The 17205-nt window shown below is 41.1% G+C and overlaps 1 protein-coding gene across 3 annotated transcripts in view; it reads left to right on the forward strand.

Annotated features, from left to right (window-relative positions):
* Nucleotides 1–6236: 6236 nt before the first annotated feature.
* The window catches only part of ACER3 (alkaline ceramidase 3), a 165927-nt gene continuing 154958 nt past the window's right edge, over nt 6237–17205 (forward strand). For 2 of the 3 annotated variants that reach the window (XM_004767988.2, XM_045071403.1), the window contains exon 1: nt 6237–6478. In XM_004767988.2, coding sequence (XP_004768045.1) covers nt 6376–6478 — 103 coding nt within the window. In that variant the 5' untranslated portion in view covers nt 6237–6375. The remainder of the gene's footprint in view (nt 6479–17205) is intronic. The other variant, XM_004767987.2, reaches the window with a different exon arrangement.

Consider the following 17205-nt stretch of genomic DNA (forward strand, 5'->3'; position numbering starts at 1 on the left):
TGAGTACAGTCGGTTATATTAAACAGAAAGATAACAAATGTAATGCCATTTAAAAAACTGTTATGCTCTTGTAGCTTTTCTTACCCTGGCCTCTTTATATTATTCATTCACCACATATTTGCTGAGGACTTACTCTGTCCCAAGCTGTATGTTGGGATACAGTGATGTTACATAGTTCCTATACTCATAGAGCTTACCCTCATGGGGGCTCTTTTGTGTCCCTGTAAAATTCTCAGAGTTTGGCTTTCACGATCAGTATTTTACAGATTCATTAGCAATGTTTGTTAATGTAGCTGTTAAGCACCTTTATTCTGAAGCTAGCTACTTAAATTCAAATCCTGGCTCTGCTACTAACTAGTTACATATATTTAGGCAAGTAACTTAACCTCTTTGTACTTGAATGACCTGAACTCTGAAATGGGAGAGAGAATAGTATCTACTTCATTGTGCTATGTAAAATTTAACTCAGTTAGTATAATATAAAGAACCCAGGACAGGACCTGGCTTGTGGTAAATGTACCATAAATGACACCTATTGTTATTGTTTTTGTTCTTTAAATATTCCTTGAGCAGCAGTTCTGACCAGGCATGTCAGGTCCCATGAGGGACTCATTTTAGTTGGTGATACAGAGACAGAATGAGACTGAGTCTGGAAGATGGATTCTTAAACAGACTACCATGAAATGTGAGAGAAGCTATAGTGGAGGGAAACCCGGGCTGCAGGACCATAGATGAGCCTCCAGCTGGCCTGAGGGGAGGGGCTCTTCCCTCTCAGGGTAGTGTCTCCAGTGGGTAACATGCTAATATTCTCACATATAGGATCTAGTAAGTGCTGACAGGCTACCACAGATGTGCCTTGCCATAAGAAGCCAAGAGGCAATGTGTACATCATAAAATCACTCAATCTGTAAGCCTACACAGTTGGTTTCTGTGTATCAAATTTTCCTCTGCAGTTAGGAAATGCTGCAACATGTCTCATGTGGAAAAAATGGCTTACAGCTTGGATTTCTTTTGTCTTGGGAATTAGTGAAAAGGGTTTTCACTAGGAATCTAGTTGAAAGCTCCCAAAATTTGGGTTCTCTATTTGTTAGCTGAAAAACAAATACAGGGATTGGAAATAACATAAATATTCATTAATAAGGGAATAGTAACATGGATATATGATGCTTAAGTATATTGTGGTATATCTATAATATCGAATATGATATAATTATTAATATGTTTATAAGGAATTTTTTATGGCATGAGAAATGCTTATGAAATATGAAATAGAAAGGCAATATTCTAGCATGTAAAAAAATCCATAGATAAAATGCTGGATAAAAACATACTTACATGTTAACAATGGTTACTGCTAGTTGGTGGGATTATGAATGATTTCCTTTATTTTTTTCAGAGTTTTCTAAACTTTCCAATATAGGAATATATTACTTTCTTTAACAACACAGCTTTATTGGAGTACCTGGCTGGCTTAGTTGGTTAAATGTCTGACATCAGCTTGGGTAACGATCTCAGGGTCCTGGGACTGAGCCCAATGTCGGGCTCTCTACTCAGTAGGGAGTCTGCCTCTCCCTCTGCCTCTGCATCCCATCCCATGCTCACCCATGTGCGTGCTCTCTCTCTCATATAAAATCTAAAAAAAAAAAAAAAAAAAACCATCCTAATTAAGATATAATTAATCTACTATACTGTTCAGCATTTAGAATAATCACTGTATTCAAAAGTATACGATTTGGGGGCACCTGGCTGGCTCAGTCGGTGGAACATGAGACTCTTAATCTCAGGGTTGAGTTTGAGCCCCATGTTTGGTATAGAGACTACTTTAAAAAATAAAAAATCTTAAAAAAAATAAAGCAGGGGTGCCTGGGTGGCTCAGTGGGTTGGAGCCTCTGCCTTCGGCTCGGGTCATGATCCCAGGGTCCTGGGATGGAGCCCCACGTCGGGCTCTCTGCTCCACAGGGAGCCTGCTTCCTCCCCTGTCTCTCTCTGCCTGCCTCTCTGCCTACTTGTGATTTCTCTCTCTCTGTCAAATAAATAAAATCTTTAAAAAAAAATAAAGCATACAATTTTCTTTTATTTTTTTGCATATTCAGAGTTGTGCAACCACTACCATATCTAATTTTAGAACACTTCATTGTCCCAAAAGAAACCTTGTACATATTAGCGATCACTTTCCATTCCCTGCTTCAGCCAACCACTGATTTACTTTTTATCTACTTTACTTACTGTCTAAAGATTTGCCTATTCTGGATGTTTCATACAAATATGTACCCTTTTGTGTTTGGCTTCTTTGATGTAGCATAATGTTTTCAAGGATCATTGATATTGAATCAAGCATCCGTATTTCATTTCTTCTTATTGTCAAATAACAGTCCATTGCACGGATAGTCTATATTTTATTAATCCATTCATCAGTTTCCACTCTTTGGCTCCCATGAATAAAGCTGTTATGAGGGGCACCTGGGTGGCTCAGTGGGTTAAGCCGCTGCCTTCGGCTCAGGTCATGATCTCAGGGTCCTGGAATCGAGTCCCGCATCGGGCTCTCTGCTCAGCTGGGAGCCTGCTTCCCTCTCTCTCTCTCTCTCTCTCTCTGCCTGCCTCTCTGCCTACTTGTGATCTCTGTCAAATTAAAAAAAAAAAAGCTGTTATGAACATTCTTTTTTTTTTTTAAGATTTTTATTTATTTATTTGAGAGAGAGACAGTGAGAGAGAGCATGAGAGGCGAGAAGGTCAGAGGGAGAAGCAGACTCTCCATGGAGCTGGGAGCCTGTTCCGGAACTCGATCCTGGGACTCCGGGACCGTGACCTGAGCCGAAGGCAGTTGCTCAACCAACTGAGCCACCCAGGCGCCCCATGTTATGAACATTCTTGTACAGTATTGTATGGCCAAGTTTTCAAATTCCTTGGCATACAGCTAAGAGTAGAATTGTTAGGTCCTACAGTAACTCTGACTGAGTATTCTGAAGAAGTACCGGACTGTTTCCCAAAGTGGTCATATCATTTTACATACCATCAGTGCATGAGGATTCAAATTTTCTCTATCTTTGGTAATATTTTTATTGTTTTTCTGATTATAGTCACCCTAGTGTATGTGAAGTAGAATCTCATCGTGGTTTTGATTTGCATTTGTCCAATGGCAAACATGAGCATCTTTTCATGTGATTATTGGCATTTCTCTTCCTTGGAGGAATGTCTAGCCATATGCTTTGCCCATTTTTAATTTTTTTTGTGTTTTTATGAAGTTGTAAAAGGTCTATATATTCTGAATACAAGTCTCTTGTCAAATATATCATTTATAAATATTTCTTCCCCTTTTTGAGTTGTCTTTCCACTTTCTGGATGGTATTACTTGTAATTTTGATGAAGCCTTATTTACCTATTTTTTCTATCGCAGCTTGTGTTTTTGTTATTTTATATAAGAAATCACTATGTAACCCAAGGTTACAAAAATTTACTTTTATGTAAACTAAGAGTTCTATAGTTTTAGCGTTTACACGTAACTCTATGATCCATTTTGAGTTAATTTAGTTTACTGTGGCAGGAAGGAGTCTAATTTCATTCTTTTGCATATGGATATCCGTTGTCACAGCACCATTTATCGAAAAGGCTATTTTTTTTCCTATTGAATTGTCTTAGCATCCTTTTTGGAAATCAACTGACCAAAAACTTACGGGTTTGTGTCTGGACTCTTCATTCTATTCCTATTAATCTACATGTTTATCCTTATGCCAGTATTACACTCCCTCGATTAGTATAGACTTTTAGTACTGAAATTGGGAAGTGTCAGTCCTCCAGCTTTGATCTTTTTCAAGATGGTTTTGGCTTTTTAAGGTCCCTTACATTTCCATGCATTGTTTTTATACTTGGGAAAATTTTCTTAGAAAGAGAGAAAGATAAACCTTGCTGATGGTACTATGGAATCCATTTTGTTTTCTGAGAGTGATACTACGGCAGTGCACCTGTTTTCTTGGTCAGGTGAATTTTTCTTTCCTAAATTTTGTCCTGGCTGTGGTAGACTTTTTTTTTTCCACTGTTGATGAAAATGTGATGAAATGTGCAAGGTATTGAATTAGTCAAGACTTCATCTCCTGCCTTCAGTCACTTGGCTGAGTCAGGGTTCTTTCCACAACACCCTCAGTTTTGTTTTTTTTTTTTAATTTTTATTTATTTGACAGAGAGAGTAGGAGAAGGAGAAGCAGACTCCAGGCTGAAAAGGGAGCCAAATGCAGGGTTTGATCCCAGGACCCCAGGATCATGACCAGAGCTGAAGGCAGCCGCCTAATCAACTGAGTCACCCAGGTGCCCCACAACACCCTAATTTTTTATTTAGTCCAAGCAAAATAGTATCATACTCTATTTTTGTGGTCTCTATGCTGCTTTTATTGTAATTTTGTCAGCAAATCCCGTTTTGTTTTGTTTTGTTTTTTTGTTTTTTGTTTTTTGTTTAAGATTTTCCAAGTAAATTCTACACCTAGCATATGGGGCTTGAACTCACAATCCCAGGATCAGGAGTCACGTGCTCTACTGACTGAGCCAGCCAGGTTCTCCAATGCTAGCAAATCACTTTTGAGTATGTATTTCTGCATGTTCACTTTGAAAATATAAATAGATGTGTTCATTTATAAGTTATATATACAATTATTATACATATTAAAAGCATACGCAAAACATTTTAGAGGCTGAGATTTTAAAAATTCTTAGAAATAGAAGTTGTCCCACAACTTCTGTTCCTCTTGGATCTTTACTATTCATTTCAGCGTGTTCCAGCACCCAGCCTAGGGCCAGATAAATAGCAGAAGTTCAATGTCTGCTGTTCCAAAGAAAATCTTCACTGCCTCTATTCCTAGGTTCTGCACCCTGAAAGTAAAGGTTTTCCATCTATCATGTGCTAGGGTACTTTAGCCAGAGGCTGTGGACGCATCTCCCTTTGTTTTCTCTTTTACTTGTGATTGCATTTTATCTGACTAGTTCCTTTAGAAAACAGCAATTGTATCATCCTTAACTATGATCTTCATTTCAAACTGCATGGTCAGGCATGTCCTGGGTGCCTAGACCATAAAGAATGATCAGCAAGCTTTCTTATCCAGATGTATCACTGGAGGGTATGAACAAAGGGCAAGGGAGCTCTTGGGAGTGACAATTAGGAAGTGATTCAGGAAGCTGGATTTTTTTTTTTTTTTAAGATTTTATTTATTTTTGAGAGAGAGAGAGAGAGAGAGAGAGCATAACCAGGGGAGCTGCAGGCAGAAGCAGACTTCCCGCTGGGCAATGGGGGATCATGACCCCAGTCTGAGGCAAACAGGCTCAATCATCTGAGAGCCACCCAGGCACCCAGGAAGCTGGATTTTAAAGGGCCAGGGGGAGTTAGCCAAATAGAGAAGAGAGGAAGGCAGTCCCAGCTGAACAGCAGGGCCAAATGCTGAGGTGGGAATAGACCCAGCACATTCTGAGCTAGGGAAGAATTTGAGTAATTGAGCGCAAGGGACCGGAAAGGTTGCGTTTGTGTTTTTAAAAGATCCCTCCAGCAGCGCTGTGTAGTGTTAGAGTCTTGAGGCTGGAAGTAGGGGAGGCTGTTAGTGCCTGGAGAGTAGGGCAACAATATTATAGGTAGCCTGTGGAAACCTCCGGCATTGGAAGCCGAAAATGAACCAGCTCAGCTTTAGGGCTTTGGCTGCATTTCTTTATTGGATCTCAACACCCCTCTTTTTTTTTTTTTTTTTTTGCTACAGGGTTGTGGCCCATTCCCTTTGTTCCCGAGAGACACTTACCTCTACCTTTATCAGAAAATCACTGTTTATTTCCTACAGTTCCCGGGGGGCTGGGAGAGATCTGTTTCCGGGCTCCACTTGAGGCTTGCCCTCCAAGGAAATATTGAGGTGCATCTCTACACAGGTTTTATCAAGCCAGGGCTTGTGGAAGGTTTCAACCCACTCCGCCCCCGTTAAAAATCAAACCACACGCGCACAGACACAGGGATAAAGGCTCAAACACGTCCAGACAGAGAAACGCCTCAGGGTTATCAAGGAGCCCCTAACCTATAGCCAGGGGCGTGTCTGGGTGGGACAGGGAGCCCGGGAACCGTCGCCCCCGCGTCCAGAGCACAGCCCCGCCCTGGGAAGAAGGGGGCGGAGGAAAACCTCAGCGCCCTTGGGGTGGGCGGGGCGGCGGCCCGGCGCGGGCGGCCTGGCGGCGCCGGTGGGCGGAGTCTCCCCGCCGGGTACTGCCGCTGACGGCGCCGGCCCCGCCCCTCGGGGGAGGGCGTGCGGGCGGCTAGTGCGGTGAGCGCGCGAGAAGGGCCCGAGCCGGCCTGGGAGCCTCCGGAGCCGAGCGCAGCGAGCGGCGAGCGCTTGGGTGGCGGCAGCGGCAGCGTGCGCGATGGCTCCGGCCGCGGACCGCGAGGGCTACTGGGGTCCCACGACGTCCACGCTGGACTGGTGCGAGGAGAACTACGCGGTGACCTGGTACATCGCCGAGTTCTGTGAGTGCGGGTGCCAGCGCCCGGGCCTGAGGCGGGAGGCAGGGAGGGAGGGAGGGCGCCGGTCTGAGGGGAGACGCCGCGTGAGGAAGGCGGAGGGCGGACCTGGCCGCCTGGGGAGGCACCAGGCCTGGCCGGGGAGGTGGAGTGGGGAGCCCTGGCCTGGGGGCAGGAATGGGAGCGCTGCTGAAAGGGGAGCGGACGGGGGAATCAGTGTGTCGGCTGAAGGGTGCCGGGGTCTGGACGGTTTGGGGGCGTTGAGTTTGGGGGAGTGGAAGAGAAGGGGGGAGCCCCCGCTGGACGTGAGGGGAGGCCTGAGGGGTAGGGCTGGGGTGAGAATTCCTGGCGGAGTGGAGGAATGGGGCAGGCTGGGGCGGCCTGAGCGGAGGTTGGGAGAATGGGCACTGCTCGTTATAATGAGGGCCCGGGACACCTGCTCCTACTGTTGCTGCCACCACCTTCGGCCTAAGGGCACAGGAGAAAGGAACAGGTCCTAGCTTAGTCTTACCCCAACCGTGAAGAGTCCCAGGTTTTTCCATTCCTCTTCGTCTGTTCTCTTTGGACCTCTTCGGTCCACGCCAGGGAAGGTGCCAGGCTCTCAAGAACACGAGGGACCAAGACCCTGCGCCACTCTGCCTCCTTTAAGACCACCTAAGGCTTAAGGTTCATCTGAAGACACTAATTCCATTGCTTGCATCTTCTGAGGACTTGGGGAACATCCTCCTCCAGCTGCTGCTCCTGACAGGCCCCAGTTGCCCCCGGGGGTGGGGTAGAGGGGTAGGGATGGTGTGTGTGTGTGTGTGTGTGTGTGTGTGTGTGTTTCGCCAGATTTTATTCCACTAGGCTAGCGGAGCACAGGAAAAATCTGCCACTTTTTAAAATGCAGTTAACTTTGGTTAAGTTTTGAGAGCACAGTGTTTTTGAGAGCACAGTGTTTGATCTTTCTTCTGGTACCTATCTGCTTCTGGCAAAGTACAGAGCATTTTTTGGGCTATTTCTTCTTTTAATTGGATCCACTTTGTAAAGACACTAAGCAACTCTTCTTTGCTAACCTACTCTTTGTTGGGTCCTTTCCTCAGGCATTTGTTTGGCTTTCTAGGAAAGAGGCAAGAGTTTCCTGCTAGCTGATGCTACCTCATTCTCTTCACAATAATTGACTAAATTTAAAAAAACAAACAGAAACAAACCCGAACTCTTTGTAGTGTTCAAGACTTTAAACCATTCCTTTTAAACCATGATTTAGGTTGAGAGCCATTTATCCAGAACTACTGGTTTAAAGTAATAATTTTTATGTAGTGATGGAAGTATAAGGGCAAAGGGATCATTTGTAGTGTAATTACTTGGCAGCCCATGTGTTGGCAAGGAAGCGCTTTACCAGTTTGATGTTAGGTCATGTTGGCAAACCCATACGTGGTCCTGAGAAGGTCCATGAGAAGAAGAGACTTGAAACCATGCTTTCTGAACTGGAAATGTGTAACATGGAAAAGAGAAACTCAAGGGTCTTCAAATTTTGGATGGGCTGTCATGCAGAGCAGTTTAACTTTATTTCTCTAGAATGTGGAATTAGAGTGTATGGATGGAAACTAACTGTAGAGGAGAGATTTTGCTTCAAAATAAGGAAACTTTTAAACCGAAGAATAATAGGATGGATTCAGGAGACATAGAGGTTCCTGAAAGTGTTGAAACAGACATTGCTCAACTAACTCACATGATTATTTTATGGAGAATTAATTGTTTAGTAAAGAAAAGGGGTTGGCTTTAGTTGTCCTTTAGGTCCTTTGCATATTTATGGGTGGATATAGGTAATAATGGCTCTTAGTTTAGAACCAAGGATTAGAATCAAGAGAAAACTGACAGTTAAGTCATGTGAGCTATGAGAGTGCAAGATACTTCTGTTCTGCCAGATAGCTCTGAGAAATGGGAAATGGCTTTTGGTCTTACCGTTCTCAGAGGAGGAAACTGAGCAGACTGCAGGGAGGGTTTTGACATAGGAATCGGGGTACAAGAAGAGGGTAAGTGAATGTTGGTTGTTGTTTGCACGTGTACCTTTGGAGAAAATTATTGGGAGGAAGTTGAGGTCAAGTCTTCTTACCTAGGAGGCAGTGGGTATCTATCATATTTTGGAGTATGAGAACTTGATCTTTGAAAAATATGCTGGTTAATAATGGTGTGTTTAAAACAAATGTAGTTTTGGGTGCCTGGGTGGCTTGGTTGGAGAGTCTGCCTTCAACTCAGGTCATGATCCAGGGTCCTCAGGGAGTCTGCTTCTCCCTCTCTCCTCTGCTCATGCTTTCTTTCACATTATATCACTCTCTCTCAAATAAATACATAAATTCTTTTTTTTAAAGATTTATTTATTTATTTGAAAGAGAGAGAGAGAGAGAAAGATATATCACAAGTAGGCAGAGAGGCACGCAGAGAGAGGGGGGAAATAGGTTCCCTGCTGAGCAGAGAGCCTGATGCTGGGCTCGATCCCAGGACCCTGAGACTGACTTCAGCTGAAGGCAGAGGCTTAACCTACTGAGCCACCCAGGCACCCGATAAATTCTTAAATAAAAAAAAACCCAAATGGGATGGGGTATTGGGTGAGCCTGGTAGTGGGTATTAAAGAGGGCACGTATTGCATAGAGCACTGGGTATGGTGCATAAACAATGAATCTTGAAACACTGGAAAAATAAAATAAAATAATAAAAAAAACAAGTATAGTTTTATCATTGTTATATTTACAGTAATGATACAAATATTAAAGATAAGAATGGAGATAATAGGCATATCTAAGTGCTTACTATATACCGCACTTTAATAAGCACTTCATCTATCTTCTCTCATTCTTTTTTTTTCTTTTAAAGATTTATTTATTATTTTAGAGAGCAAAAGCAAAAGAGAGAGTGGGTGAGCACTCACTTGCATGTGGGGTGGGGGGGGCAAAGGGAAAGGGAGAGAGAGAATCTTAAGTAGACTCTCTGTTGAGCTTGGCTTGGGGGGTGCTCAGTCTCATACCCTGAGATCATGACCTAAGCTGAAATCAGATCAAGAGTCTGTAGCTCAACCTACTGGGCCACTCAGGTTCCCCTCTTTAATTTTTTCAACCTAATGTTGCAAAATGTGGTGTAGAGATAGTATTCAAGTTGAGGTCTGATTCTAAAGGCATTTTCATTTTGTCCCTGTATGTAAGGGATGATGATAGGTGAAATAGTATACTATTGCAAAGGATAAATTGAATAATTATTCAAGAGTCCTATCTTTTAGCATTAGGCTGTGTGTATTTTGAATAATAAAAAAATGAGTTTCTGGAATTGCGTGTTCAGAAGTGGCAGCAGTTCTGAGTCACTGAAATACCTGAAAATTTGCCTTTTTATTTTTTAATATCATCCAAGGTCAGTTCAAAGTCTTCTTCCTTTTCTTCTTCCTCTTCTCTTTTTTTTCCAAATTCCTTTTTTGCTTGAGCTCATTGTAAGGACAGGGGAAAAGGTAGAGTTTTTTTCTTAATTACAATTGCGAAATAATATATCCCTTGGTGTGGCAGAAGTTATAGGTACAGGCAGTCCTCACTCTTTATGGTAGTGACATGCAACTTAAAACCTGGCCAAGTAGTCTTTTGTTTTTTGTTTTTTGGTTTTTTAAAAAAGATTTTATTTATTTATTTGACAGAGAGAGATCATAGTAGGAGAGAGGAAGGGAAGAGATCACAGAGAGAGAGGAAGGGATGCAGGCCCCCTGCTGAGCAGAGAGCCCGATGTGGGACTCGATCCCAGGACCCCGAGATCATGACCTGAGCCGAAGGCAGCGGCTTAACCCACTGAGCCACCCAGGCGCCCCTTGTTTTTTGTTTTTAAGATTTTATTTATGATGGAGAGAGAGAGGGAGAGAGGGAACACAAGCACGGGGGAGCTGGAGAGGGAGAAGCAGGCACCCCGCTGAGCAGGGAGCTGGATATGGGGCTTGAGCCGGAGACAGATGCTTAAGAGCTGAGCCATCCAGGTGCCCCCTGGCAAAGTAGTCTTAATAATCAATGGGAAAAGTTACAGTTGTTCTGAGAACTTTAAAATTTTTTGTCAAACACCATAAACCCTCTTATTGTTGGTTATAAATTAGAGAAATGAAAAAAAAAAGCAAAACTATTATTTATTACTCTGTAATTTAAAACATTAAAAACACTGATAATTAAAATGTGTTATTTCTTTGTACAAAAACTTACCAAAAGTAGTTTGAACAGTGCTGGCTTTCTTGTCATGTAACAAGTGATGTGGAATGAGTGATTTTTCTATGCCTTAATGAATTGTCATTCTCCTTTCTAAGTTTGGTTCAGCTTCAACATTGTACTCTTTGCACTTTCAATATTGTGAAATATCTCTGAGAGTTCTTCTAATGCAGAGTTTTTTACTGGCATCATTTCTTCTGGTCCCTCTTCATCCTTTTCTTACAACCACTTTTTTCATTTATGTTGATTAGTTTGCCTTTAAGTTAGTCTGGCTGTTTATCTAGAGTCCCTCAGATGGCAGCAATCAACATCATCGTTGTCACCTATTTCTTTGATAACTGTTTATGTGTGATTGGAATTTTACTTCCAATATTATCACTTTTTGTTTCTTTGCTACACTTTCATCATTGTTGGCTACTTCCATTTTTTGCTTATTCATTTTTGTAAAATGTCACATACTTTCATTACCAGGAGACAAGGAGGCAACTCAGCTACACACTTGGCTGTCTGTACATGAATTGAATAACAAAGTGCAGTGAATAATCACTAACAGTTTTTGCCTTAATTTTTTGAAAATATTTTATTTACTAATTTATTTTGAGAGAGAATGCACCTGCAAGGGGGGGAGGGAGGGGCAAAGGGAGAGGGAGAGAATCACAAGCAGACTCTCCACTGAACACGGAGCCTGATGCAGGATTCAATCTCACAACCTGTAGATCATGATCTGAGCCGAAATTCCGAGTTGGATGCTGAACTGACTGTACCATCAAGGAGCCCTTCAAACCACTTTTCAGACTTAGATCTATAGTTAGTCATTAGAGCTTAGTAATGCTTGAAGGCAAAGAGCATTTTGAAGTCTCATCTTGGCTTAGTATTTACCTGTGTTGTCCAAGATATTAACTAGGAAGAATTTTCATTTGGTGGTACATATTGGAAGAAATGATAGATTTTTTTTTTTAATGGAACAGTAATTGGTATATGGGTAAATAAGAAGAATGAATACCTCAAATGGTAATTTGGGGAACTTTACTAAGCTAGAATACATAGAATAGTGAACATTTAAATGAAAGTCTTGGGATGGCTGGAAGGCACAGTTGCTTAAGCATCTGTCTTCAGCATGAGTTATGATCCCAGGGATCATGGGATTGAATCCAGCATCTGGCTCCTTGCTAAGTGGGGAGCCTGCTTCTCCCTCTACCTGTCTCTCTCCCTGACAAATAGATAAAATCATTAGAGAAAATAAATGAAAGTCTTGCCCAGTGCATTATTAGCTCTCGTTAAATTTTTAAGTTGTTCCTTTGATTTTGGGTTTACCCTATTCCTTTGCCAACTGTTTCTCTCTTAGTGGGAAAAAAAAAAACCTGACCGGGAGAGTTTTAGGTAGTGCAAAAGAGCATTTTAAAAGAAGTGGAGGCATGGAGAAACATTTTAAGTCTGGCAAAATGATAGAGCCCAAAAGAGACAGCAGAAGCATTAAACAGTGATACAAAAGTCCTACATATATACTGTGGGAAAAGTTTATGGTATAATGACTCGGAGCCAGGATCAAGATCCTATCTGAACTTCGCTCACTTGAATGTTGTGACTCTGGGCAAATCACTTAGTCATTGTTTGTATCGGCTTATTTTCTATAACACGAGAATAATGATATCTGAGAGGGTTAGGAGAATTAAATGGCATGGTATGTGTTAAAGTACACAGTCAGGTGAAGTGCCTGGCCAATACAAGGTGCTCAATAAATATTAGTTGAATTGGAATCTAGTCAAAATAAGTCTAAAAAGAAAATCATACTGTGTTATAGTTGTGGCCTCCTCATCTGTAATGGTTAGTTTTATGTGTAAACTCGGCTAGGCTATCATATCCACTAATTTTTTTTTTTAAGATTTTATTTATTTATTTGACAGAGATCACAAGTAGGCAGAGAGGCAGGCAGAGAGAGGAGGAAGCAGGCTCCCTGCTGAGCAGAGAGCCCGATGCGGGACTCGATCCCAGCACCCCAAGATCATGACCTGAGCCGAAGGCAGCGGCTTAACCCACCGAGCCACCCAGGTGCCCCCATATCCACTAATTTAATTAGATACTAATCTAGGTGTTTCTGTGAAGGTATTTTATAAATGTTGTCAACATCTACAGTCAGTTGATTTTAAGTAAAGATTATTCTCAGTGATGTGGGTGGGCCACATCCAGTCAGTTGAAAGGTTAAACTTTTGGGGGGGAGGTTTCTTCCTTGACTTACTTGACTCCTCACTTTGGCGGACCTTTCCTCTCTTCTCTTTTCCTCCCTTTCATCCTTTTTTTCATTTGTTTGCATATATTGAAAATATACCAGAATTTGTAGATGTTTTCAGTGGGATTGCTTTTGCACATGATGTTCCCTTGTCATTTGTAGCTACCTTCTCTCAGTGGATACCTCCTTAAACCTTGAGTGATTACTCCTTACAGGGTTGGATGCTTCTCTTTCCCTTGGAGGACTTTAAAAAAAAACTTTTTTTTTTTTAAAGATCTTATTTATTTGACAGAGAGAGAGAGAGAGAGAGATCACAAGTAGGCAGAGAGGCAGGCAGAGAGAGTAGGGGAAGCAGGCTCCCTGCTGAGCAGAGAGCCCAATGTGGGGCTTGATCCCAGGACCCTGAGATCATGACCTGAGCCGAAGGCAGAGGCTTAAACCACTGAGCCACCCAGGTGCCCCTAAAAAAAAGACTTCTTTAAAGAAAATTATTCATTTGATAGAGAGCCTGCATGTGTGCGAGAGGAGGAAGGAGCAGAGGGAGAGGGATAAGCAGACTCTCTACTGATCCTGGAGCCTGACGTGGGGCTCGATCTCACAACCCTGAGATCATGACCTGAGCGGAAATCAGGTGTCAGACACTTAACAGACTGAGCCACTCAGGTACCCCTCCCTTCGAGGACTTTTTATTAACTGAAGTATAAAGGCCAAATTCTAACATGGCATGAAAACTCCTTTTTTTTTTTTTTTAATGAATATTTTCACAACAGTCAAGAATTTTGTAGTGAAAATCTGTTGCCTAGATTCTATTTTAACATTTTATTATGCTTGTTTTATACTTTTTTTTTTTAAGGTTTTATTTATTTGACAGAGCACAAGCAGGGAGAGCAGCAGGCAGAGGGAGAGGGAGAGGCAGGACTCTGGGATCATGACTTGAGCCAAAGGCAGCTGCTTAACTGACTGAGCCACTGAGGCACCTCATGCTTGTTTTAGTGCATATCTGTCCATTTACCCATTCTTCTGTCAATTCACTTTATTTTTGATACATTTCAAAGTAAATTACAGACATTTATACACTTTCCCCTAAATCCTTTAACATGCCTATTATCAGTTCAATTCTTTTTTTTTTTTTTTTAAGATTTTATCTATTTATTAGAGAGAGAGCATGAGAGAGACAGTGGGCATGGGCGGGGGAGGGAAAGGGAGAGGGAGAAGCAGACTCCCTGCTGAGCAGGGACCCTGATACAGACTTGATCACAGGACCCTGGGATTATGACCTGAGCCGAAGGCAGACGCTTAACTGACTGAGCCACCCAGGTACCCTTAAAGATCAATTATTTGTGGGTTTTCTTTGGATGTAAAATTTATATTTGATGTTATGCACAAATTTTATGGTATATTTGCTGAATTTTAACAAGTGCATACATTTATGTAACCAAAACCTTTATTAGAATATGGAACTTTACTATCAAGGACGAAAGTTCCTCATGCCTCTTCTCTGTTAATCCTCACCTCCACCTTCCCCTTCTCTCTAGGGCAGCCACTGTTCTGATTTTCCTCCCCCGCACCATAGATTAGATATACCTGTTCTGAACGGAATATAAGTGGAATCATGCAGTATTTACTGTTTGGTATAAGACTTCCTTCATTCACTGTATGGTTTTTGAGATTTCACCAATGTTGTTGCAAGTTTTGGTAGTCCCTTTTTATTGCTAAGTGGTATTCCATTATATGAATATTCCATAGTCTATCAGTTTTCCTATTGCCGAACACCTGGCTTTTTTCAGGTTTTGGCAATTATAAATAAAGCTACTATGAACATTCTTGCACCAGCTGTCTTGTGGAAATATATTTTCATTCTTTTTTTTTTTTTAATATTTTCATTCTTATAGGTAAATAGTCAGGATTAGAATAACTGGGTCAGAGGGTTAATTTTGTGTTCAATTTTATTAGAAACTGCCAGATCTTTACTCAAAGTGGTTTTACATAGTGTTTTACATTCACAGCATTTCATCCACTTCCTCACTAACATTTGGTGTGTCTTCAATTTTCACCATTTTCTTAGTTATGTAGTTTTTTAACTCATTGTGGGATCTGGTATATTCTAAACTCTTTAGTCTTTGTTCCTCCCTTTTCCTATAATTCCTACTTTCCTTGAATATACTGTACTCTTGCCAAAACATTGTTTATGTATTATGTTTATATTTTGGTGCACTTTTCATTGTTTGTGTTCTTCCCATGAGAGATAATAGTAAATCGTTTTTTTTAAAGCCATGAAGTTTGGGAGGTGGCTTATTATTCAGCAACAAGTAACTGAAATAGCGTCTAAAGTTGAGTTTTTGTTTTTTTTAAAGATTTTACTTATTTATTTGACAGAGATCACAAGTAGGCAGAGAGGCAGGCAGAAAGAGAGAGGAGGAAGCAGGCTCCCTGCTGAGCTGAGACCCCGATGTGGGGCTTGATCCCAGGACCCTGGGATCATGACCTGAACCTAAGGCAGAGGCTTTAACCCACTGAGCCACCCAGGCACCCCTAAAGTTGAGTTTTGAGCAATTTTGATTTCCTGTTGTGTAAACTCAGAGTATGCCAAATCACACCATACATTTTATTCTTAGAGGATGAAACTTTAAAAATAATAATAAAGTTTAATATAAGCCCTCTCTTTGAAAATTTCAGAGAATTTTTATAAGCATCATTTTATTTGTCCCTATAATGCACTCATAAGACTCAAAAGAGGCGTTTTACCCTGTGAAAATAAATAAGTACTTTAAGGTTGAAATAATTCAGTTGCATGACTGGAAAAATTTTTGATGCATTATAGGTGTGGACTCTATCTTAAAGTTCTTTAACTTTTCAGAGCAAGCTGCTTTTAACAGCAAGAGGAAAGACTGAATGGACTCAAAATAGAACTCTTAACATTGCACTTGTTAAAATTTTGTTACTGCTGTAAAAACTGTCTTATGGTTGGAATTCATTCATTTCTACAAAACAATAAGGAGACGGTCTAGGTAAGATAGTCTTTGCAAATGAAATATTACAGTTTGAGGCTATTTTACCTGCTGGGTAGCAATTCCTCCCCACCCCCACCCCCTTTTTAAAGTAGACAGGAGGACAGTCTGGTTTTGTTGTCTGATATCCATTTGATCCCTGGAGTTCCTTTAGTTCGTTTTGCCAATTAGATGTTCAGTGTTCTTTTACTACTCTAGAAATATCCAACTTAGGTTAAGTGTCTCAGTTAAGTGTCTGCCTTTGGCTCAGTTCACGCACAATCCTGGGGTCCTGGGATTGTGCCCTGCATTTCCCATTTCAGGCTCCCTGCTCAGCAGGGAGTTTGCTTCTCCCTCTCCCTCTCCCTCTCCCCTGCTTGTTTTCTCTCTCTCTGTCTCTGTCAAATAAATAAAATCTTAAAAAAAAAAAAAAAGAAAAAGAAAGAAACGTCCAACTTAAAGCTTGACAATCAAAGAGAATTATGACCTTGATAAAGGAGGACTGTTCTTTTTTAAAGAGCATTCATTGGGGCGCCTGGGTGGCTCAGTGGGTTAAGCCGCTGCCTTCGGCTCAGGTCATGATCTCAGGGTCCTGGGATCGAGTCCCACATCGGGCTCTCTGCTCGGCAGGGAGCCTGCTTCCTTCTCTCTCTCTCTCTGCCTGCCTCTCAGTGTACTTGTAATTTCTCTCTGTCAAATAAATAAATAAAATCTTTAAAAAAAAAAATAAAGAGCATTCATTAAATAAACATTTAGCCGCCCCCTCTGTGCCTTTCCTTCATCCTATTTCTTCCTTTTTCTCCAGAGATAATCACTATCCTTAGTTTATTGTTTATCATTTCCTAGCTTTGTACCATATGCATTTCTAAAAATACACTGTTTAGGTTTCCTTATTTTATAGTCTATATAAAGTGGAATTGTACTGTGTATGTGTGTGTTTATTCTTCAACTTGCTTTTCTCAATTATGTATCATCCTTGTTCCCAAGAATGATCTCTGTTGATGGGTTTAGATATAGTTCATTTATTTTTACTGTTTAGAATTCTACTGTATGAATATGTTGATTTATCCATTCTTCAGTTTTTGGATGTTTTTTGTTTTCAGGTTTTGGCTATTACAAATAATGTTTTAAACTTTTTGTACATGTTCTAGTATACACAAATTAAGAGTTCTTGTATATATTGACAAGTATAATGGTTAGATTGTAGGGCATGCCCAAATTCAACTTTTACTTTTAGAAGATCAGAAGTTCTTATGTTTTTTTGTCTCATAACCTCTTTTATACATTTGAAAAATTTTTGAGGACCCTGAAGAG

Source organism: Mustela putorius, unplaced genomic scaffold (genome assembly GCF_011764305.1).
Source record: "Mustela putorius furo isolate JIRA1106 unplaced genomic scaffold, ASM1176430v1.1 tig00003987_pilon_pilon_pilon, whole genome shotgun sequence".
Lineage (NCBI taxonomy): Eukaryota > Metazoa > Chordata > Mammalia > Carnivora > Mustelidae > Mustela > Mustela putorius.